This window comes from Calonectris borealis, chromosome 20, assembly GCF_964195595.1.
Source record: "Calonectris borealis chromosome 20, bCalBor7.hap1.2, whole genome shotgun sequence".
Classification (NCBI taxonomy): domain Eukaryota; kingdom Metazoa; phylum Chordata; class Aves; order Procellariiformes; family Procellariidae; genus Calonectris; species Calonectris borealis.
In genome coordinates, this window is record NC_134331.1 from 8,960,685 (window position 1) to 8,983,832 (window position 23,148).

The 23,148-nt window shown below is 46.8% G+C and overlaps 3 protein-coding genes across 5 annotated transcripts; 1 reads left to right on the forward strand and 2 right to left on the reverse strand.

Moving 5' to 3' along the window:
- Window positions 1-3,336: 3,336 nt before the first annotated feature.
- Window positions 3,337-11,264, reverse strand: SCO1 (synthesis of cytochrome C oxidase 1). Its single transcript, XM_075169755.1, is given in 7 exon segments — window positions 3,337-4,286; window positions 8,408-8,523; window positions 8,637-8,729; window positions 9,654-9,851; window positions 10,760-10,850; window positions 10,967-11,206; window positions 11,208-11,264. Coding segments are annotated over 7 exon segments (924 nt in total). The 3' UTR covers window positions 3,337-4,157.
- ADPRM (ADP-ribose/CDP-alcohol diphosphatase, manganese dependent) lies at window positions 11,188-13,379 on the forward strand. The gene is made up of 3 exons (XM_075169754.1): window positions 11,188-11,773; window positions 12,348-12,464; window positions 12,710-13,379. The coding sequence occupies exons 1-3, from the start codon at window positions 11,221-11,223 to the stop codon at window positions 12,994-12,996; spliced, it is 957 nt and encodes a 318-aa protein (XP_075025855.1). The 5' UTR covers window positions 11,188-11,220; the 3' UTR covers window positions 12,997-13,379.
- A 352-nt stretch (window positions 13,380-13,731) lies between these two features.
- On the reverse strand, window positions 13,732-19,843 carry TMEM220 (transmembrane protein 220). 3 transcript variants are annotated; one of them, XM_075169758.1, is made up of 6 exons: window positions 19,734-19,833; window positions 19,568-19,597; window positions 18,418-18,478; window positions 16,304-16,427; window positions 15,421-15,480; window positions 13,732-14,205 (listed from the first exon to the last, which is right to left on the reverse strand). In XM_075169758.1, the coding sequence occupies exons 1-6, from the start codon at window positions 19,818-19,820 to the stop codon at window positions 14,118-14,120; spliced, it is 450 nt and encodes a 149-aa protein (XP_075025859.1). In that variant the 5' UTR covers window positions 19,821-19,833; the 3' UTR covers window positions 13,732-14,117. The 3 variants fall into 3 exon arrangements, with proteins under 3 accessions (XP_075025859.1, XP_075025857.1, XP_075025858.1); XM_075169756.1 differs by lacking the exon at window positions 13,732-14,205 and adding an exon at window positions 14,418-14,589 and having other exon boundaries at window positions 19,734-19,843; XM_075169757.1 differs by lacking the exons at window positions 13,732-14,205; window positions 19,568-19,597 and adding an exon at window positions 14,418-14,589 and having other exon boundaries at window positions 19,734-19,827.
- Window positions 19,844-23,148: the final 3,305 nt, after the last annotated feature.

Consider the following 23,148-nt stretch of genomic DNA (forward strand, 5'->3'; position numbering starts at 1 on the left):
ACACTTGGGAGAAGACAGAAATCTTACATTTGTCTCTGTAGCAGGAGTCGGCTGCAAATTAGCTTCAGGGAAATAAATGTAGATAGGGTGATCCTTGACACGCTGCAGCCCACAGGCTTTGTACAGAGTTCGCAAAGCCTCAGGACAGAGGCTTGGCAGGCTTGCCTCATCCAAATTTCTACCAACTTCTACTTTGTTTTAACTTGGCTTAGCTGTAACACCAATTCTTTCTTCTGAGTAGGTGGTTCTGGCTAATTTATTTTAATTTTACTTATCGTTGCTGCATACAACCCTAGTTTTACACAGATTGTACTCTGTGCAGAATAAGGTATTTGTCACTAACATACTGATGCAATATAAAGAATTACAAACCTGATATGACAGCAGAGACCTTGAGAAGCGCAGACGAAGGATGCTGTGTAGAGAAGTGCAGCCATGCGATGATAAGAGATAGGGGGAGACTTGGCCCGGGAGACTCCACAGCCACAAACAACTCACGAGTGGTCAAATAAAGAAACACAGACCTGAAGGTGTCACCCATGAAAACCAGTTTTGTCCAGAGACCGGGTATTTAATATATGTAAAAATGCAAGAGAGATGTAACGTGGAGTCACACAACGGAAAAAAGGGTATGACTTGTGGTATGACTCACTTCATTACAGAGCCAGTTTTTGCTGCACAGATATGAGGTGAGCAGTAGGTGTTTAACAGCAATTTACCATTACCCAGCAATCCTTCAGGAACAGGAGTCAATTTTTCACTATTTCTTTCCTGCTGCCAGTAACAACTGACCAGAACCTACTGAAGATCACTGTGCCAAGCAACCTATCTGCCTAGTCCCTCTCATGACATTTTTGCACGAGTGTCTCCTTTACATCAGTTAAACCCACTCCCTTTAAACCACCTCCTGCTGTGTGCACATGCCCCTTCTATGCTTCCATTACATGCAAAACACCACCAGCACAGTGATTTGGGGGAAGACTCAAGGAAACTGCCATGCTTTTCACACACGCTCCCCTGTGAAAAACGGGGGGGCAATAAGAGAGCCCAAACATAAAGGGAAGTCTCAGTCCCAGGAGGCTGCACGCCGGCACGGCAGGGGGAAACTCCGCATGGCACAATACACAATCCTGGAATTTCAGTGACCACTGCTGATGGAGATCCCACACACCGCCAGAAGAGATGGGTCCCCAGGCCAAGCCCTGCTCCTAGCAGAGGCTACCTAATACATCAAATTCGAACCTCTCCTTTTCTTAGTGGTCAGTTAAGTAAAATGGGTTTTAAATAAATACACCCTCTCTCTCCCTTAGCCCCACGATCAACCTGCTGCATTTTCTGCTTTGAAATATTGTCTCTTTCCCATTCCTTTTGGAAGACAGATATGGCTGAAAAACATATATTATGAGTCTTTTCAGTGCCTAAAGATTCAAATTACAGTATTAAAATTCATCTTTTCTCCACAGGGTATCTTAAGCGCTTGGGAGTAATCAAGAGAAGCACAAATAGACTTCAGAGAGGCAAAAAAGTATTCTCCCGGATCAGCTGTTCCATTTCTTAGTCACATTCCCACCAGGTCTTCTACATCAGTATTTTTATGAAACACAGAACAGAAACACAGAGAGGAATGGACTTTTTAATACAGAAGCAGCAGTGAGACAGGCAGGACAATTCCCCCTATCACCACCCCCAAGGAAAATATTCAGATTATTTCCGACTTGTTCAAAAAGTAAAAAAGTATTTCCCCAAGGCAAGTAAGGTAAATAAGAACTTGGAGACTTAGAGCACATGAGAGGGCATTAAAAAAAGTTGCACAGGCCTGCACTTCTCCACACTGTCTCCACTAGCAGTACTCGCTGCTCGTTTCTGTTCGTTACCAGTTAATATGCACAACCTGTCCACTACAGATTGACCCTATTGAATGGCCACAGTGTTGGGTCACTGAGACCCATAAGGAGATGGTATTCCGATTTTGCTTTTATCACAAGAGCGGATAAATATAATTTACCACCTTCTATATCCTAATGCACTGTATTGCACAAGTCATCCTCAGAACAACTGCATCGGAAGTTCAAAAAGGAGGTGATTTTCCCTGGTAAAGATCACGATGAAAAAAGGAAACAGGCACACACTCACCTGGAGCAGGGCACCTCGGAGCACTGAGTGAGTACAGTCTCAACAAGACAAATTTCATAGAAACACAGAAGTGCTGGTTGGAAGGGAGCTCCAGAGGTCTCCAGCCCAGCTTCCCACAGGACTATCACCAGCAGGTCAAGCCATGGCCTGTCTTGTTTCAAAATGAACTGGTGCACAGCCACCCGGATAAAGAAATGCAGAGTTAGTAGATGCCAAAAGTCAGCTCTGTAAGGAAAGTTTTGAAAATAAATTACCTCCAGGATTGTGGGGAAAAATAAAAGGTGAGGAAAGGCTCTTTAGAAACAATGCGGACACTCGCAACCACTCCGTGAAAATAAAATCATTATTGCCAGGGTGCCACTTATCACAGACAGTAATATTATTGATAACACCCTGGATTTGGCACAGCCTCTAACTGGTAGAAGACTTAAAGTGTGAAATTTCCTTTGGAAACCACTCCTATTGCCTACTGCAATCAAGCCAGCCAGCACAAGGAGGAAAAAGAATTAACTTCCTTTTCAGCTGTTAATTCTACTAACACACTTTTTAAAACTCCCACTGTACACTGATACAGAAAAATTCTTGCTGATCCTTCAAAACAGAAAAAAACCCTTCTTTAAACTATCTAGTATTTGAGAGGAGGGGGGAAAAAAAAAAAATGTATCTTCAGGAATCTTTATCAGACAGAGTGCAGAGCTTTATAAGAAGAGTGCAGTCTTAGACATACTCTACCACAATAACCTTCCTGATACCCTCAGGAGGTCACCGTAGTATAGAGCAGCTGATGTGGACCTACACTACTTTATCATGTTTTATAACTGCTCTGGAACAGGTTAAGTTTACTGTTTTTCAGGATTTTTGGAAAGATGGAAATTCACCATAGACATTGCACCTTCCCGCAGACAGAAACATTCTCTTCCAAGCTCCACACTCAGAAGAATGCCAGTGCTACCAGCAGGAACACTTGTGTTCAGTTTGAAACACTCTGGGACTTGCACCAAGAACTTTTCTGTTTTGTCTCCTGTGGGCCATTATCTGGGGTTCAGCTACCTTAAAAAAGCACATTCAGCTTATGGTTTGCACTACTACAGATAAACACTACTTTCTAAAAAGAGATAAAACAGTGCAAGAATATGAATCTTGACCAGTATCCAAAGTTCTGATGATATTCTAATCAAATCTAACTAAGGAAAAAAAAATGTATTGCTTATACAAAGCAATCTTTATTTTCAAATGCTGCACTGCATAAAATTTATCTGATTGACAGCATGGACACAGATCCCCTTCATCCCCCCCACTTCACTATTCAGCATAGCACAATCAGGCTGACTATGCATAAAACCATTTAGACCAGAAGAAAAATCTATTTGCAACCCATTAGTCATTTCCTTGTAAGTTAACAGCGTTCACCTGGAAAAATCACCATGAAAAAACCATTTCATTTCTGCATTCAAATGAAGAAGTGATCAGGCACACTACAGAGCTGGTCCCATGCGTGGAAGCTGCTGATACTTTCAGTGCTCTTCACCTTCTTAACCTTGATAAAGAAGTACTCTTAAGGCTCTCCTGCTTATAATATTGTAACTGCCTCCCCCTGAAGGCAAAACAGTGCAGAAAAAAAAGAGGGCAGCGGTCCTCTGAGAATGCCATGGCACACATGGCTTTTCATCAAGTAATCATCCTCCTGCAGCGACTGTCCTTTGCTGATGTCTTGCCAAGAAATACGAATTAATTTTACCAGTGATACAGATGTTCTTCCCAAATGAAAAGTGTTTTCCATTTTTTACTCCCAACAATGTTTCAGAGAAGTCCCAGATTTCATTCTGTAGCCTAGATCTTGCTGCAGATAATATCCATGGGGAAGGCTCTATAGAAGTAATGGTGTTTTGCAGAAGTACGGTTGCCTTTCTTATTTGGAAGAAAGGAGGCATGTGGTGACAGGATGTTACACTTGTATGCTTCTGCTTTAACTCCAATGCCCAATTACAGGTGATGCTCACATCAATCTCTGAAGACCTTGTGTTTTAGGATCTGTATTTTCTCATGTGTGCAGCAATAGAAGAAGAAATCTCAGTGCTCCTCTTATTCTGGCCATAGTAGTCCACGAAGTCACCATCTGGCCCAAGGAGGTACATTATTATTGTGTGATCCACCTGTAAGAGAGCACATCGTGGCTTCGTAAAAAAGATCATAGAATACCAGGTTGGAAGGGACCTCAAGGATCATCTGGTCCAACCTTTCTTGGCCAAAGCATGGTCTAGACAAGATGGTCCAGCACCCTGTCCAGCCAAATCTTAAAAGTGTCCAATGTTAGGGAATCCACCACTTCCCTGGGGAGATTATTCCAATGGCTGATTGTTCTCATTGTGAAAAATTTTCCTCTTGTGTCCCATCAGAATCTCCCCAGGAGTAACTTGTATGCATTACCCCTCATCTTTTCCATGCGACTCCTTGTAAAAAGGGAGCCTCCATCTTCTTTGTAGGCACCCTTTAAATACTAGAACATTCTGCACATCTCAAAGCCAGCAGCAACAGCGTCCCGTTCAGCCTTTGGTTCAGCTGTCTGACCAGACTTCTCACCAAGAAGCTAAAGCAAGGTAAGGAAAACCTCAGCGTCACCTCAGTGACCTCTTCTTGTTTTACCCAAGAAAATAAATAGAGAAAACTAGTTGCACACTCAGAATGTGTGAAGGAATCCTTTAAGCAGACAAGTCTTCCCTAAGCTGCTGGCACCCTTCCTGCAGCACAGACAAAGCTGGGGCAAACTTGTGGGCTAATGGTCTTTCCCCCTCACTTTTCCCAGTTTTCCTTGACTTCTCATGATGCTCCGTGACCCCCCACAAGGTATGCAAGCTCCTCTGCTAATATGATGTAAATCCAATATAAACAGAGGTATTTCATCAAACCAAGTTCACTGTCAGTGCAAACAATGGGACCAAGAGCATCACTGGGATACAGGAGCTGCAGACAGAGGAGCTGGCGCAGAGAGAAATCTGTGTGCCGGGAGGGGGCTCCCTCTACTGTCCGAATTGAAATAACCTTAAAAAAATGTTCAGAGTAACAATTACTTGACGTTCGAGGTATTCCAATTTGATTTATATAAAAAAGTTAACTCCACTGTAAATTTATTTAAAATGCCACTGCAAGTACTGTCTGCATCTAACTGTGACAACATCTTTATGAGCAAAGACACGAAATACTGAAAATGGAGGCCATGAATCTGTGATTGCTCAAGTGACTACATCATCTCACTGCCACTGGAGAAAAAGAACTGAAATGTACTTATGCACTGAGAGTACAACTGTGTTTGAAATTAAGAAATCATCTAAACATTTCCAGTACCACAAGCTAAAAGGATGCATTAAACTTAATGGCAGTTCTGCCATTAAAAAAATGTTTCTCAAAATTTTATTGAAGCAGGTTTAATTCAAATATTTTACTCTAGTTTCAAATTTTCAAGATAAGATCACAAAATCAAGTTGTAGGAGACAATTTTTTTAAGGAATCTGAATCACAATTTAGATCCTTCAGCTGGAAACTAGCAAAAAAAAAAAAAAAATCGGTAGCTGCTCAGAGTTCCTTAACTCCCGGCCTATGGAAGATTAAATACAGTCAGGATGGCATGCAGTTTGTGTGCAAAAGACCACTGTTTTTCAAGCTGTACCTGAAGCCTGCACTGTTCCTACTGTATGCACATAAGATCATCAATTGAGTTTCAATGCAATCTCATAAACCACAGAATAAACCAAGTAAATTGGATATTCTGGTATTGAGAAATCATAAAATTGAGATTATTAAATCTAGTAATATTCAAGTAATACTTGAAAAATTCAAACAGATGTTTAGAAATTATAATTTCTAAATGCTCATCTCAATGCTCTTTTCAAGTCAAAACAAGCAGCAAAGCTTAATTGGCTGTAGTGGACCTCTTTCCCTTCCCCACCTCCCAGCAGCCTGTAGAGGAAACAGAACCCGCTCCTGCACAAACGTCAGTCTTAATCACCAACTGGCACGACAGGTCCATGCAAGACATAATGAGGAAAAAAAAAGCTTTACTGGAAGAAATGACAGAATAGTAACTACCTGGATAAATCTCAGGCAGGCACAAAACCAAGCCTCAAGCTCTCCCTCCCAGGTCTGCTATTGCTGCTATCCTCTTTCCATTTTGTTTCAGAGACCTGTGTCGTCTGGCCTTCCTGCTCTGAACACATAGAGCTCACTGCCTCTCAACCAAGAGCCTATGACAAATCCTGAAGAGATGCAGGTATACTCTTCCTCCTTGGCACCACGTCTGGGGCTCCCAGGCTGCTCTCCTGCTCACAACTGACTGGCCTTTCTTCCTCACTGCCCTTCCCTTCTCTCAGACTCACAACCCTAGCATAGACCAGCGGTATTCTCCCCGGATCCTGAATCCCTTCTCCTACTTTATTACATCTGTAGTCACATTCTCAAGTTTGGTTTCACCCTCCAGCCTCCCTTGAAGCTGCTGTCATCTATAGACTTATTTTCCTTGGCTGATCCCCTGTACTTTCCCTTCATGGCCATGCCAGAATCCAGGTGTAGTTTGCTAGAATCCATGTGTGGTTTACTTCATAAGGAGCAGCACTCCTTCAGCTTTTCTGGCCTCTTTCCATCATCTCTCCTCAACTTCAGTTCACTCATTTAGTGTCAGATTTTACTGATTTTTCCCCTCTCCTGAGCAGGCATCCTTTCCCAATCCTGTTCCTATAACCTATTCTTGTATTTCTACCAGCCCTCTTTCATAAATCTGATTTTAAGCAGTTTTTTTTTTCAGATTGATGCTAGATTGATTTAAATTGGTGTGGAGTTTCTCCAGTAAGCTTCTCTCCTCCATTCAAATATAGTATCTTAGACACAGACTTCTGTAGCTATTGAGTTGCCACTTTAAGCGAAAATAAGTTCTTGATCTCCCACTTCACACCCATTTTAGTAATGTAGAGCAGTGCACATCATCAGTGTGATTCCATCTTCTCTTTACTGAGATCATGTGCTGCTCTTGCCGTTTCTTTCTACGCATGCTTTTTTTGTTCCACCAACCTTTTTTCCACATGGATAATTTATTTGCTGCAGTCAGGTGGTTTTAAAAAACAGAATAATAGACAATACTGGATTAGACCAAAACCAATCTGCCTCAGCATTCTACCTCAAATAGTGGCCAACAATGGTTGCTTTAAAGAAAAGTATAAAACCAGCACCAAAAATGTGCTGTCTTCCTCTATTACCTCCCAGTTTCCAAACATTTTTAGCTCACAGGCTTCCTGAACCAGGCAAGATTTCTGTGCATTTTGTAATCCTCAACAGATTGTTTTTTCCAAAGACTAACAACCAGTCTCCCTGTGGACTCCCATAAACTTCTACCATTTGCACCTGTAGCAAGGGATTCTACTTCTCATGCGCCCATTGCAACAAGAACTATCACCTTCCCTTTTGAACCGGTTTTTGATTTCCTCTGATGCCCTTAGTTCTTGTAACGAAGGAAAAAAAAAGAAGATCATATAACGTGTATCCTCACTTGTCATAGCACTTGTGCCTACTTTACTCTTCCAGTCTCCTCAGGATGTGGCAAGTCAGGAAGGCCTTGGCAGCAGCTCTGAGCCCTATAACCAGTCCTAATCACTTCCAGAGAGTAAGATTTTGACTACCCAGTTTAGCCTCACTTAAACCTCAACTTCCCCCTTCACACTGTTATTCTACATATTTTATTCCCACTTAATTTAGCATTAACATGCTCTCCTTCCAGGTCACTTGACACAGGAGGAAAATCCCCACAGTATCTGCAGGCAGACTTTGCACCATCCAAGTCTCTTGGATGCAGGAAAGGAAGATCCCGCTCCTTGGTGTCAGTTTGGCAGGGAATGAGTTGTTACTCATTTTTACCTCTCATTTCTCCCTCTTCCTATTGCCTTAATTTCCCAGTTCCATTTTCACTTTGGAGCACATAGGAAAACAGCCAAAAACATTACACAACAGAAAAAAGTTAAAATTACTGCCAGGCTTGCTAGCTCATATGCTATTCTGTATGCAGGCCTGGAATTGTACATTTTTAGAACATGTTTCAATGAGGTTCTGAGCTTGTAAGAGGGCACCTTGATTCTGACTGAGACCTCTAAAACACAGCTTAACACATCAGTGCAACAGGGCCCTGTCATGTAGGACTTCAGTATAGATTGCAACAGCTACCTTCTGATTTTAAAAATCTATATGCTGCTCTTATCCAAAGTCTTTCATTAGGTAAGGCCCTACATTTACTTACTATGTAATCATTGTCTTCATCTTTGGGACCTTCGCTGTAATACACACGGTAAGCTTTGGCCACTTGGTTAATCTGTGCCTTGGTACCAGTCAATCCAATCAGTTTTGGAGAAAATTCTAGATAGAAAGAAGACATTTAGACATTTCAGTGAAAAGAATCCCATCAAAAGCCTTCTTTTCAGTGCTCTATATTACATGCTATGAGATATAGAGGAAGAAAACAGTAATACCTTTAACATATCTGGCAATGGCTTCTTCGTTGTCCCTCTCAGGATCAATGGTGATGAAGAGTGGGGTCAGATTAGGCAAAGATGGAATTCTATCTGTGACATCAACAATTATTATTTTTCTTAGAAAACTAAAAATCATTTCTCATCTCCTTTCAAACAAGCTCACAGCCAAGCTACCAAAACATCAATCCAAGCCCACCCTAAGTGACAAAAAAAGGCCATTTTGTGCAGCTTAATTTATGTAATGAAGCAAATGCCATGAAATGCAACACTCTGTGCTTGTGCTGGGTGCAGCCACACTTCCAGCCTCTCAGCTGGAGACCCCGCCCTGCTTAGGAGAGATGACAAATTGGCTCCGATGCAGAAAATGCCATGGTGTGATGCACATGTCAAAGCACAATGGTCGATACAACGAAAGCACGCCTGTGATGGTGGGGCGGGAAGATAGGTGAAGACACAATTCAGGCTCTTTCCCTCATGTTCCAGCCATAGCCTTCACTGTATTTTCTTCACTTTAGTCTGCCCTCCCACTTGCTTGGTTACTATTATCCCTGCTCCGTAACTCTTCAGGGCCTGCAGGCTGAGAAAACCACCTCTATCAGACAGCGTTCCCCCAACCTCCATTCCACAGAACAGTCACTCTCAGAAGAGACTCTCACAGAGATTTGTTCTCAGAATGAATAAAATGGAGGGGAAAAAAACCCTAATACACCCCACAACCACTTCTTGGCAAAAATACAACGCAATGGCACTGTTCCCTGTAACCTGCCACCATCATGTTTTATTACCAAGAAATTCCCTGTTGCAGAAAGATCAGTGCTGTCATGCTTTAAATATCAGATCCTAGTGATAGGCAGATTAATGTATGTATCACTCAGCAATTAATTCAACTACTGAACAGTAGTCTACAGCATTTTTTAAAAAAAGATCATCAGTTATTTCCATTTGCAATATTTTACCACACCTGGACCTGGACATCCCATAAAAAGGACCACTACGCCAACTGAATTCCCATACCAATTTCATCTACCACTTCAATCATTTTCTCCAGTTCATCAGGACAGATGTCAGGGCAGTGTGTGAAGCCGAAGTAGATCAGCACCCACTGGCCGATGTAGTCCTTGCTGGTTTTGGGCTGTCCCTCATGGTTGACGAGTGAGAAGGGCCCTCCTAGCAGCGGTTTCCCAATACCTCGGTTTCGTTCCTTCTCCAGCTCTACAAAAAACAAAGGGGGATCAAACACACCTATGCCACAATCCATGCTGCTTCCAGGCGAGCCTCAGAAGCAGTTGAGGGTCAGGCAGCCTTGCAGATTCATGGCCCAGGGCATTGAAACATCCAAGATCTACCAACGCCCATTGTGCAGGAGCCCAATGTGGGCAAGACTTCCAAAAAACATTCAATTTTGGGCAAAATCAAATATATCACTAAACTCCTTTGAAACTTAATAATCTCTTTCACTGTCATCTGATTGCATTTTTATTTAAAAAAAAAAGAAATTAAAAAAAAAAGATAAAGACAGGTAACTGGCTTGGTGTGAAACAGAAAAATTAGCACCCTTTGCAAACTGAACATACCCTAAAAGCTGTAATAACTCTGATTTTCAACATTAAAAACATGAAAATTAAACACGTGGGCAGTTACTGCAGGACGGGGAAACGCACACATACACTACAGAGAGGGAAACCAACGTGCACAGAAAACCCCACCTTCGTGTCTGCGCTGCAGCGACCGGCTGCAGCGTGATGATCAAACGCAACGATTCCAACAGCAAAGGCATATTTAAGAATTTTAAAACGCTTAATCTTGAAGGGTTTTTTTAATTTTTGAAAATTTTCTGTGGCACTTATATACACACAGGCATGAAGTGGCACTGTGCAAAGCATGACGTGATTCAGCGGGATGCCAAAGTGGGTAAAATACATCTGAATACAAGAAATACATCATCTGAATACAAGAAATACATCATCTGAATACAAGAAATACCTCATCTGAATACAAAATACGACGCTCCTGCTGCTTCTCCCGCCCGGCCACACGCTCGCGGCCCAGGCCGGGTCCCGCCGACGCCCCGCGGCCTCCCCTGACGCGGGAAGGGTCCGGTCCCTCCCCCCAACACTCACCCTCCTCCTTCCGCCGCTTCACCGTCTTCATGGCGGCCAGCAGCCCGCCGCACAGCACGAAGGTTGCCGCCAGCGACCGCCACGACACCAGCTGCTGAGGAGAAGCTGCTTAGTGACTGAAACGGGAGGGACAGCGCGGCCCGTCCCGCCGCCCCGGGCTCCCCCGCTGAGGAGGGACGCGGCTCCCTCGCTCCCTCACTCACTCACCCTCCACTGCGCGCCCGTCCGCGGGCTGCTGCCCGGCGGCAGGCGGGACAGCGGGCGGCTGCCGGGCGCGGGCAGCGCCGCCCGGCCCCTCACCGGCCGCCCTTTAGGGCCGGTGAGGGGCCGACCGGCGCTGCCCGCGCCCGGCAGCCGCCAGTACAGCGCCGCCCGCCAGCAGCGAAGCGCTGCTGCCGCCATTTTGCCGCCCGCTCTTCCGTGCCCGCCCCTTCCGCCCCCCTCACCCAGGAGCGGCCGCCATGGAGGCGGTGCCGCTCTTCTCCTTCGGTGTCATCGCGGACATCCAGTACGCGGACGCAGAGGATGGCTACGACTTCGGCGGGTTCCGGCGGCGGTATTACCGGCAGAGCCTTAACCTGCTGCGGGACGCTGTGGAAGCGTGGGGCACCGAGAGGCCGCCCCTCGCTTTCGTGCTGCAGCTGGGTGACAGCATCGATGGCCTCAACGCCCGCAGCGGCGAGGCCGAGGGTGCCTTGGAGCAGGTGCTGGCAGCGCTGGGGCGGCTGCCGGTGCCGGTGCATCACGCATGGGGCAACCACGAGTTCTATAACTTCAGCCGGGCCCGCCTGGTGCACACCGGCCTCAACAGCCGTCCCGCCGGGGCCATAGCCGGCCTGCCAGCTGGGGACTGCCAGGCCTATCACTTCAGCCCAGCCGCACGGTTCCGTGTTGTCGTGCTCGATGCCTACGACCTGAGCATCCTGGGCAGGGAGCCAGACAGCCCCCGCTACCAGGAGTCGCTGCAGCTGCTGCGGGAGAAGAACCCCAACGACAACCTCAACAGCCCCGCAGGTACCCCCCAGCTCAACCCTTCGGCAGGGAGCACAGGCAGCTGAACCTCCACTTCCCAGAGCAATAAGGTAGCTCCTGGTGCTGACATCTGGTTGCCAGGGGGCTGAGGCATGTGCCCCATTTCTGCCCACCTTCTCCACCTCCCTGCTGTCAGTTGACAGCCAGTCAGTGGGTCCCTAGGTGGGCACAGGAGATGCTCCCCCATATCCGTCACGCTGCTCTCATGCTTTTGGGATGGGTTTATGTTGTGCTGTGTGCCCTGCAGTATCAGAACAAAAAGCAGCTGTTGGTGCAGCTGCTATTGCAGAGCATCGAGTGATGCCCACCCTATCCCATGCCGGGGTGGGACCCAAGAGTGAAAATCCTGTGTATGCAGTGTGACTAAAACCCCTGAAAACACTAACAAATAATTTTCTCTTGTTTGTCTAAGGAGGCTGGAGTTTTGATCCAAGACATGCAAAAAAAAAGGTTATAAGAGAAAATCATCTATCGTAAGCAGGCTTAAATAAGGCAAGCAAATAGGGGAGTCATGAGAGGTGTATGCACCTATGCCTAACTTCCTTCTTCATTGCAGGACTCAAAGAACCTCGGTTTGTAGAGTTTAACGGAGGATTTAGCCAAGCCCAGTTGGACTGGTTCAATGAAGTCCTCAAGTTCTCTGATGAAAACCAAGAAAAAGTTGTAGTTATGGGTAGGTGGATATGAGGGATATATGGGGGTATATGCAAAAAAAGTTATGTAGCCAATGTATGTTAACCGAGGAAAACGTAGCAGCTTTGTACCTCCACTGAGGTACACTGTGAAGTACGACAATAGCAACCATGTCTCACACTCGGATGAGCTTTCTGTATACAGTTAGATGGCTGAACTTCCCAGCAATGAAGGCAGAGTTTGGTTACACTTAAAGTAACCTTCTTCTTTCCCTCTCAACTGCAGGTCATCTGCCCGTTCATCCAGATGCTTCAAACAGAGTTTGCCTAGCCTGGAATTACGAAGATGCCCTTTCGGTCATACACTCCCATCAGTGCGTGGTCTGCTTTCTTGCAGGGCACCTGCATGACGGTGGCTATTGTTTAGACTCTCATGGAATACATCATCTGACTTTGGAGGGGGTTATTGAAACTCCACCGGGAAGCAATGCCTTTGGAACTATTTATGTCTATGAAGACAAAATGATACTAAAGGGAAGGGGCAGAATTTCAGACAGAGTTATGCATTTCTGAAAATGGTAAGCAAGTACAAATTGCTCTTCTTCAGGAAGCACTCAGACAAAAAAGCAGGGGATTCAGCTTATTATTTGCTTGTAGAAGGATGTGCATGGCTGATCCTTATAGCTTTAACTCAAACATTTTTCTCTTGGATACAGAAACATAATTTCTAAAATTCTGCAAGAAAACAGACCTAGTTTCTTTGCGGAGAATAGAGAAGGCCAGTAATCATGTTTGAAATAAATATACTTGAATGCAGAATGTTGACTTGAAACACCCAATCCTGACCGGATTGTTATGTACTGTGAAAAAATGCAAAGCATATTATGAATATTGTCCAAAAAAAGCCACATTTTTATATAAGTCAGAATTAAAGCATGCAGAATTGTACCTGCCCAGCCGCATTTCAATTTTTTTTTCCCCGAACATCATAGTCAGTAATGTCTCATGTTTGGCAGAATTAGTCCATCCTGTAGCAGTCTTCTTAACATTGCTTTGCTAAAGTAATCCTCAAAAAAAGCTAAGCCTAAGGAAAATGAGGACCATCTATGCTACATCATATAATGCTGCAGATATACCTGCTGGGATCTACGTGTTCACAGCTGTTCACAGCCTGCAGCAGTACTGAGCGAAGAAGCCTGATGTGGAAGGATCTAAAGCATGTTGCTGTGCTGCATCTGGACCTGTTCTGGCTCTCACCCAGCCAGCTTGTGTGTCCAGTGTATTGAGCTGTGTTTCCTTCTCCAGGATTAGTAGCAGTGGAACATGCTTACTGTCGTTGGGCTGTTGTGTGGGTTCTGCTTTCCAGGGACAGAAATTCTGTGAGAAGCAGAGTTGTGATAGTGACCACATCTGCTGGTGACAGTCTTGAGTACGCATCTCGCAGAAAATAAGAGATATGAAGCTTTCATTGAATTTTCTTTATAAAAATATTATTTATTACTCTGTAAAACCAGTAATTTTCAGTTAAAGATAATAGCAAAAATATTTCTTTACATATATTCTACATATAATTTTAGCATAGGAACAGAAACATAGACTGCTGAATTTTTCAGTTAGTCTCAATGGACTATGCAGGCAGATATCTGGAAGTTTTATGGCTGTAAATAGTAATTTATTGAAACAAAGTGTTTGCTTTACTTTTCCCTTACGTTACAGAACAGTAGATTTCCCAAAGTATGAGGTGCTTGGAGAGTGGTCCAGGGATGCCAGGATATCTTGAGTCTACCAAACACACATTAGATCAACAGTGCTTTGAAAATGTATGAAGAAGCTAGCTGAACAACAGTTTCCACAGAAAAATTCTCCACTCAGATTTGACAGTGTTCCTCAATTTTTTAACAAAACTCAAACCACACTGCTGGAAGCAGCCAGGCATTCTTGAGTCCTATCAAACTGATACTAACCTTTCATCAAGAACCAAAAGCAAAGACAAGTAGGGTCAGAATATTTATTCTATACTTTCTCCCACCCAATTAAATCACCGTTTTACAGTGCGTTGGCCAAGATGCTCGCATCTCTTTGTTCACATAAATGTACAGCCATGAAACAAAGGGGAAGAGGGCAACCACGATTGCAGCAATCAAGCGAACTCCACCCAGCGGACTCCTATAAAGAAGCAAATGTAACAGAGCTACTTCAAATCAGACTGCTACGAAACATTCACACCTGGCTGCAGTTGGAAAGACAGCAGAGAGCCTTTGGCCACTTTAGTGTAGCTTCTGTGGATGCATCAGCAGAGTCCTTTACTGGAGAGGCACCACATGCCAGCAGAAAAAGTTCTTCTGCCACCTTAGGCTACATAAACCAGGTGGGGGAAAAAAAAAAAAAAAGGACCCTTGCCAGAGGGTCTGTGACATGTTTTCCCAGCACAAAGGTAGTGTTTGGCAGATTGGGATTTTTCATGCTCCCAGCTAACAGGAATTTAGCAAAACTGCTGTAGCACAGTCCTCTGAAGAGGCTGGAGGGGAAAAGTGTGGAGCCAGTGCAGCCAGGCAGCCACCCAGAGCCTCCTGCCAGCTCTGTCTGCATCACCTGCCTGCTCCGGTGGATGCAGCAGACACCAGTACAGAGACCCTCACTGGAAAGTTCTGTAAATTGGGAGCAATGGCAGAAATGGCTTTGCAGTTCGTTAGCAGTTGTGGCCAACACTCCCTAGCCTGTTCAGAGAAGGGGTGCGCTGTCCTTATGCAAAGGGAGAATGTCCCCTGTCCATTATGGCAGGGGGAGCAGAAAAATGTTTTGTGTAGCTTTACTTTCCCCCCCACAAACTTTTATCTGTGCAAGATCCTACAGGCTGTAGCAGCAGCTACTACTGCTTAGATACCTGAGAAGGTTCAGATAGTGACATGAGGCAGAAAAACAAGCAGTCAAAATCAACTGTTTTCACTAAATGTGAACATATGAATGGATTTTAAAAAAAAAGGAAACAAAACTTACTTTGCTGAACTGCGACAAAGACTCATCCAAATTGTAATAATCACCAGACCAAACAACTCTCTAAAAAGCCAAACAAAAACCAGATCAGAAAATAATACAAGCAGATGTTTACTTTTAAAAAATACAAATTTTGCCTCCAAAATAGTAGTGTCTGTTCCTTTGGAGAAGTTCAATATATTTTACTAGGATTATAATTATAAAGGTATTTTCAGGGAGTAACTTTGCTTCCCACCACAAATCTACAAAGACGCGTGACCCAGCTATACAGCTGCAGAAATTTCTGCTTCCACTTTTTGTTCCGCTGCTAAACTTATATTCCACAGCACGTTTCCTTCATTAACACAGAGCAAAGCAGCATCCCAGTATTCCAGACTGTAAACAGCCGCAGCGGCTGCCAGCACTTCACCTCAATACTGTGCAAGCACCTACTTTAGGCAACAACCGAATGTCCAGGTGAGAAGTCCTCCCTCCCCCTCAGTCCCTGGCAGTTCAGAGGACTTGGCAGCCCATACCAGATAAACAGGCATATGGTATCGCCTCAAGAGTTTTTAAAACATTAATTCCCATTCCTACAGCTCCAGCAAGAGAACACAAAGCTGTTTCACTGTGCTAGTGCCCTGGTCTTTGAAAGCCAGAGCTGCCCCCAATTAAATCTAACTGCCATAATCAGGCAAGCAATCACGACTGTTCACTCTCCCTTTAGCTCCTTTGTCCAACAAATCGCTGGTTTGGAGCACTACGTCCCCGCTCCTTGGTTTGATTCCCCTGGACCAACAGCACTCACTGCAACAGCCCAGCAAATAAAGTTTAGCAAGGTGACCACCAGAAGGAAATGGCCTGGCATGCTGAATTCGTGCAGGGGAAACTAAAAATCACTGCTTACCTGCCTTCCTCTTCATGTAAAATGTTTCCTTGAGCGTAAGCAAACAAAGAGCAAGCCAAGGCAATGGTCCCAACAATACAGCCAGCAGAATGAAGGTCACAGAGGCTCCTCCAAATCCCGTTATCTGAGGAAAAAAATAGACTGCCAGCAACTGCAATGTAGCATGAAGTAAACCCTATAAATCAAAAAGCAACTGAGTCGCTAAAAAAGATGCCTTCAGCAAACACACACATATTAGGCAGGAAGATGGAATTAATACCAGCATCTTTATGACCAGGGAAATCTGCTAAAAAGTGCTGTTGAAAAAAACCACTAGTGGGCTTGGGGCTTGCTTTCCTAGGAATGCAACTTCTTGGCAGCAGCACCTCAATGAAAATGGTTTCCTATTCTCTCCAGCAAACAAAACAGGCTCCAGCATTCAACATGCATGGAAAAAAATCACAAGGCGGATTACAAATTGAAGTTCTCTTAAGGAGGAGGAACGGCCTTTCCGGAGCTCACAGCCATAACCAGACGCTCAGCATGACCCCAGAGGACCACCGGAGTCCAGGGGAGCGAGCCCCAGCTCCCAGCCAGCCATCAGGGGTACCGAGCGACTACCACACTGCAGGGAGCGTCTTCCCTCACGCTCCTGGATAAGCCTCTGCCTGAGCTTTTGCCTGTGATGATGAGCAATGCTGATGACATCTCCGCCTGGGGACTGATGTTTTTAAATAGAGAAATGCAGATGATGTGAAATATCTGTATGGACCCCCAGATTCTTGTGGTTTTCCATGTCCATACCCAGGGGCTCGTGGGGGAGAGGTGAGCAAAGGACATGGGCAGTTCTCGCTGATCTCAGCAATGTCAACAGCAAAAAACATTAAGTTAAAAGCAGTCTTTTCTGGGCAGTGACCCCTCCAGGCAAACATTAAAGATGATGAGCTGCCAAAATTCAAGAGCTCAGCGTGACCCAACCTTGTAATTGATTCCCCATTTGGCTGAACTTACTGCAGCTCAGCAGAGGCAGAATCTGGGTCTTCCACAGACTTGAATGGCAAATATCCCTTGGTAAATTTACATAAATGTCCAGTTATACAATAGTTGTGCTATTTTAGTCTTTATTTTCCACAGATCTTGGCACAAGTAACAAAAACCTACTTACGAATTTTACATGCAGATTCTCTTGACCAGCCAAATGCCATTATGTTGAAGCTACACCTATCACACAAATAAACCTCGCCTGAAATGTTCAAAACCACAGGCAATCAACCCTCACAGGTTTTGGCTTTATGAGTGCTGCCACTTTATATGCTTCAGGTAGCCAAAATGCCGAGAGACTGCAATGGTGTGATTTGTGACAACAGCATGCACTCCTGAAGATTTTCTTTTTTGGCATAAGTGTGGTTTTAGTTTATTCAGAGTAAGTATTCATCCAGAAAAGATACAGTCACTGTGTGTATATAAAATGTCATTATTTTAAAATTATTTCTACTGGATGAAAATACAAAAAAATGAACTATTTTCTGGAGTCCTGGACCAAATCTGATCTGATTGATTCTTTCAACATGTGATGTGGCATTAGCCCCTTTAGCATATGCCCTTATAACTTGGCCACTGCACTGAAGCCTCTAAACATCCCCATCGCTGTCCGTGCGCTTTGTGGAGTAGCTGCAATACTTGATACTGAACAAGACCTTTAGCTCTTTCAAAGGACTCTGCAGAGCTCAACTGCTCTTCTATGAGGTAGATAAGCAAAAACGCAGATTTACAACAAGGAAACAAAGTGAATTAATGTGCTAATGTCAACACCAGAGCCAGGTTCAGAGCATGCTCTCAGGCTTGTGCTCCACTTAGGCTTTGCGTGCTGGAACCGGGGTGCTGGAAAAGGTAAGACCATCCCAGCAGCAGGCCTTTATACAGGGCTCCTCCATTCACCTGCAGCACATCCAACCATGAGCACTAAACCAATGACCAGCTTCTGTAGAAGCATGTCCCACAACTTCTTGCCCTCAAAAGGTAGTAGGACATGTTTCCATGTGGCCTGATGATAATCTGTGATTCAATAAAAAAAAAAAAAACCTTTTGGGGGCAAAATTTGAGCAGAGACTCCGTTTTGCACACCAATATCATACCTGCTATTGAAGGGTTAATGCTGACAAGCAGCGTCAGGGCAGCTGGCACTAAGTAGACAACCTGTTAATGAAAAACAAATCTACTCTGTAGCAAAAAACACTTCTCCCCTTCACAGCAGTTTGTCAGATGTGCAGAACAGCTGCCAATCCCTCTCCCTCTGGCATGCCCTGGCACTGCTAGTGCTCATCTTCACCATCATCCCCCAAAATCCTGGATCACCAGCTGAGTGCCAGGCCTTGTTCCTCAGCTTCTGGGTTACCAAGTCCTTGCTGCCCAACCAACCTGCTGCAGAGCCCCTTGCCACTGCACCTTGATCCCCCAGGGAAAGCCGCTATGGGCCTCCCCTCTCGGGCCCCCCAAACCCTCCACCTGTGCTGGGCAGCTCCCCTGGGAGCAGGAGCACCCTTTGCTGCCGCAGCCCAGCTCTGCCACTGTCAGCCGGGCTCAGCCGCACAAGGGATGTCCCCCTGCACAAGGGACGTGCAGGAGACAGCCCTTGCCCACTCAGCAGCTCCTGTCACATACGGAGACATTCCCCCTTGCCCCTCAGCTCCAAGCCCTGTGCACACCGGGCCAGGGCCACCGAGCTGTTCATGTGCCGAGAAAGGGCTGGCAAAGCGGGCAGAGAAGAGGGTTTCTCTCTAGATTTCCTCTCGAGTCCGAGGAAGCCCTGCCGAGCTGAGTGGCGACAGAAGGCAGTCAAGCTGGTGATTCAAGGCACGCAGAGGTGGCGATGGAGACAGGAGGTCGCCCGGCCAGGGGGTCTCGGGCGCAGGGCAGGAGGAGCGAGAGCAGTTTGGTGTGTTCTGCACAGAGAAGCAATGCTTTGCAGGGGCAGGTGCAAATCTGGGGTGAAATAAGGAAAATCCTGGAAGGACGGTCGTATTTCAGCCGTCGCTGCGGTAGAGAGATTGTTTTCCCGGCGCCCGCTTGCTCTTCGGCTAAAAGCAGGGAGCAGGTTTCCTCCGGCGGCCCCGGTTCAGATCAGGCGCCGGGCGGATGGGCGCAGCGGAGCGGGGCTGGGGCCACCGGGGACCCCTCGGGGAAGGCGCCGGCAGGCGGAGCCGCAGGAGAAGAGCCGCCCCCGGCGCCTGCCCCCGGCGCCCTCCCCGCCCCAGCTGCCCGACGGGAAGGGCAGCCCGTACTCACTGTCCACAGCCCAGCGTCGGGGTCGTTCACCTGCGGCGAGGAGGCGCGCACTGAGACCCTGCAGCCGCCGCCCCGGTCGGGGCCGCGCTCCGCGGGAGGGGACCAGAAGGGAGGGGAGCGGAGCGGGGCCGCCTGCCGCCCCCAGCCCGGGCGGCCCCGCCCTCACCTGCACGGCGGCCGCCAGCCCGAAAAAGGCGGCCATGAGGAGGTTGCAGAGCCGCCACAGCCGCCCCGCCGCCCGCCCGCCCGCCATGGCCGGCAGCGCCTCCGCCGGGGCGGGGCGCGGCGCGGCCACGAGGGCGGGGCGGGGCCGCCGGGGTGGGGCGACGGGGGCGGGGCGGGACCGCCCGTTCCCGCCTCCCGCGCGGCGGCAGCGCCCGCCCCGTCCGGCGGTCCCGGGTGCGGCCGCGCCTGCGGCGGGGAGGGGGGTCGCTGCGGGGGTGCCAGGGATGGTCAGCGTGGCTTATTCATAGTTACTGATTTTTTAGAGAGGATTGACAACTGCTTGTGTTCAAAATCGATCCAAAATCCAGGGTTGTGCAGCGCTAATTACAATACGCGTATTCCAGTGATTACAGGACAGCAAGGGTTCTGTCTTTCACCGGTTGCATCACTGAACACGAGCCATTCTGCAGGGAAACAGGTCATCCATCAGCGAGCTCCTGTGGCAAATAAGTCCAAGTACGTCCTGGACTCCATGCAGAGAAGCGTGAGCAGCACATTGCAGGGAGTTATTCCCTCTTTGACCCGGTGCTGGTGTACCTGCAACTTTCAGTCCTGTCCAGGGTCCCCAGTGAGGAAGGATGTGGAAGACCTGGATTGGGGTCCTGCAGACGGCAGCCAGGATGAAGTGGACTTTGAGCAGAAGTGGGGAAAAACGAAGCCAAATCCAGTAAAAACGTGTAACTGCCTGTGGGGTGGCTGCAGAGATGACAGAGCCATATTTTCCTTGCTGGCATCAGATGATATACCAAGGGGCACTGGCCACAAATTGTGGCTTGGAAGGTTTTGACTGGACATCAGGGAAACGTCCTCATCAGGAGGGTTGTGCAGCCTGCAATAGGTGACCCAGACAGGCTGTGTGATCTCCATCCTTGGAGATTTCCAAGGCTTACTTAGACAAAGCCATGGCTCACCTGATCTGATGTTGTGACAATCTTGCTTCAATTGGGCTGTTGGATTTGAGACCTCCAGCCATGCCTTCACAGCAACATTTCCATGTTTCTGTGATAACTCATGTACCTGAAAGATCTTTATAGAATCATAGAATCATAGAATCATTAAGGTTGGAAAAGACCTCTAAGATCATCAAGTCCAACCATCAACCCAACACACCATGCCCACTACACCATGTCCCTAAGCGCCTCATCTACACGTCTTTTAAATACTTCCAGGGATGGTGACTTCACCACGTCCCTGGGCAGCCTGTTCCAAGGCCTGACCACTCTTTCAGCAAAGAAATTTTTCCTAATGTCCAATCTAAACCTCCCTTGGCGCAACTTGAGGCCATTTCCTCTCGTCCTATTGCTGTTACTTGGCAGAAGAGACCAACACCCACCTCGCTACAACCTCCTTTCAGGTAGTTGTAGAGCACGATGAGGTCTCCCCTCAGCCTCCTCTTCTCCAGGCTAAACAGTCCCAGTTCCCTCAGCCGCTCCTCATAAGACTTGTGCTCCAGGCCCTTCACCAGCTTCGTTGCCCTCCTCTGGACACGCTCCAGCACCTCCGTGTCCTTCTTGTAGTGAGGGGCCCAGAACTAAACACAGTATTCGAGGTGCGGCCTCACCAGTGCCGAGTACAGGGGCATGTCTCAGTGAATACACATGGACAAACTTGTACAGTAAAATTGGCAAGTAGTTATGCAAAAGTATAAACCCCTCGAGAGGCGCCCTGCAGTCCCTGCCTGAGCTGTTGTAGGAGCGCCCATCTCCAGCTTGGTCACAGCCTTGGCTGTGTTTGCCCATAGAGCTTGTTGATCCAGTCCTTGACCCATCAGCTGACTTCCCAGCTTGACCTCAGACCTGCCTCATCACCATGGATCTCACTGGCCATCACTAGGCTATGTCTGATGCTGGTTATCCCCACTGGGCCTGATCCTGACCCGTAGGTTGACTTCCTAGCTTGACCTCAAGCTTGCCTTGTCTCCATGAATTTGGCTGGTGATCTGGGCTCTCGGTTGGATCTGGCTGCAGTCCCTGGGTCTGCTGTGCTTGCCTCCCGTGGGTGGTGGGATGGGCTTTGCCCATGCCAGTGTCTGCCCCAGCGCCTGTCCCTTGGGGAGCAGCCGGGCCTCGCTGCTCCCTGACGAGCTCCTTGACCCAGTTCAGGACGTGTGTGCCGGTGGCCAGGGAGGACAGGAGGGTGCTGTCAGGGCTGGAGTGCAGAGCCCTGCGCAGACTGGTTGAGTTAGAGACGGCTGTGTAGCTGCACTGTCAGTCATCACAGTGGGCTGAGGGGTGCTGGGACATGACTGAGCTCGGAGAGTTTCTGGGGAGGGGTTGGGAACAGCCGCGGCTGGCACTACAGCTGCAGATAAAACCGCTAGTGGTGACACTGCCGGGCAGGGGCCAACTAGTGCTGCTGTTTTGAGGGATACCTCTGAGGTCAGGCAGGACTATGCAAGACTAGATATTAGGCAAAGCAAAATAAGGAACTACTGCAAATCCTGCAGTCTGTGTCGAAACTAACTATGAACAGTGAGGATTCCACTGAGCTTCTGTCCAGTTTGTCCTCGTAGTCAAGAACCATCCTGTTTAGTTGCAAAGGACATTGTGAGATCACCTCTACATCAAACTTATGTGTGAGAGAGATTTGTGTTTGTTATAGTTAACTTTGGCAGTAGGTATCTGAAAAGGGTTTTTTCTCTACCGTAGAAATAACTACGCTGACTGAGAGCTGGCATGGCAGAAGAGAAGAAACCGTCTCCAGAAAGGCCTCCTATTACACAGCAAGAGTGAGCACCAACTCCAAGGATCCCTAATGAGCTTGTCACAAGCGTCTTCTGTCTCCCAAGGGCCATGAACAGATGTGGCACTGGGTGTCACAGCTATGCCAGGGCTTGGAAATTTGGTAATGTTGAAGAACCACGGGTGTCGGGGAGGAATAATGAGTCAGGGATAAGAGAAGACATCTTTCTTTTCCTTGCCAAGAAATTGGGATTTAAATGGAAATTTTTGTAATGACTCAATGGTCTAGGATAGTATTTAAGAAGAGATTCAGTCTTCTTGTGTTATCTGGAGAACAAAAAGGGTATTGCTCAGAAGAATAGTACTGCCTCATCATTTGCTGATCATTTATGACCAAAAGTGATAATTAGTGATGAATTGAAAGTGGGTCCTTTAGAAACGTTATATCTACCATATCCATCTACCAAACCTGAGTCTCTGTCAGATCATTTCTCCCACTGGTTTCACTAACAGCGTAATACAGCCCCCTCAGCCCCCAACAGAATTAGGTCTTGCTGAACTGTTATGCAGAGGACATGTGAATGTGTCCATATTTGTGGAGAGGATTAATGCTTATCTTCTCCTGTTATTTTTAACTGAGTCTTTCCTTGCGCAGGTTATAAGAGATGAAATTAC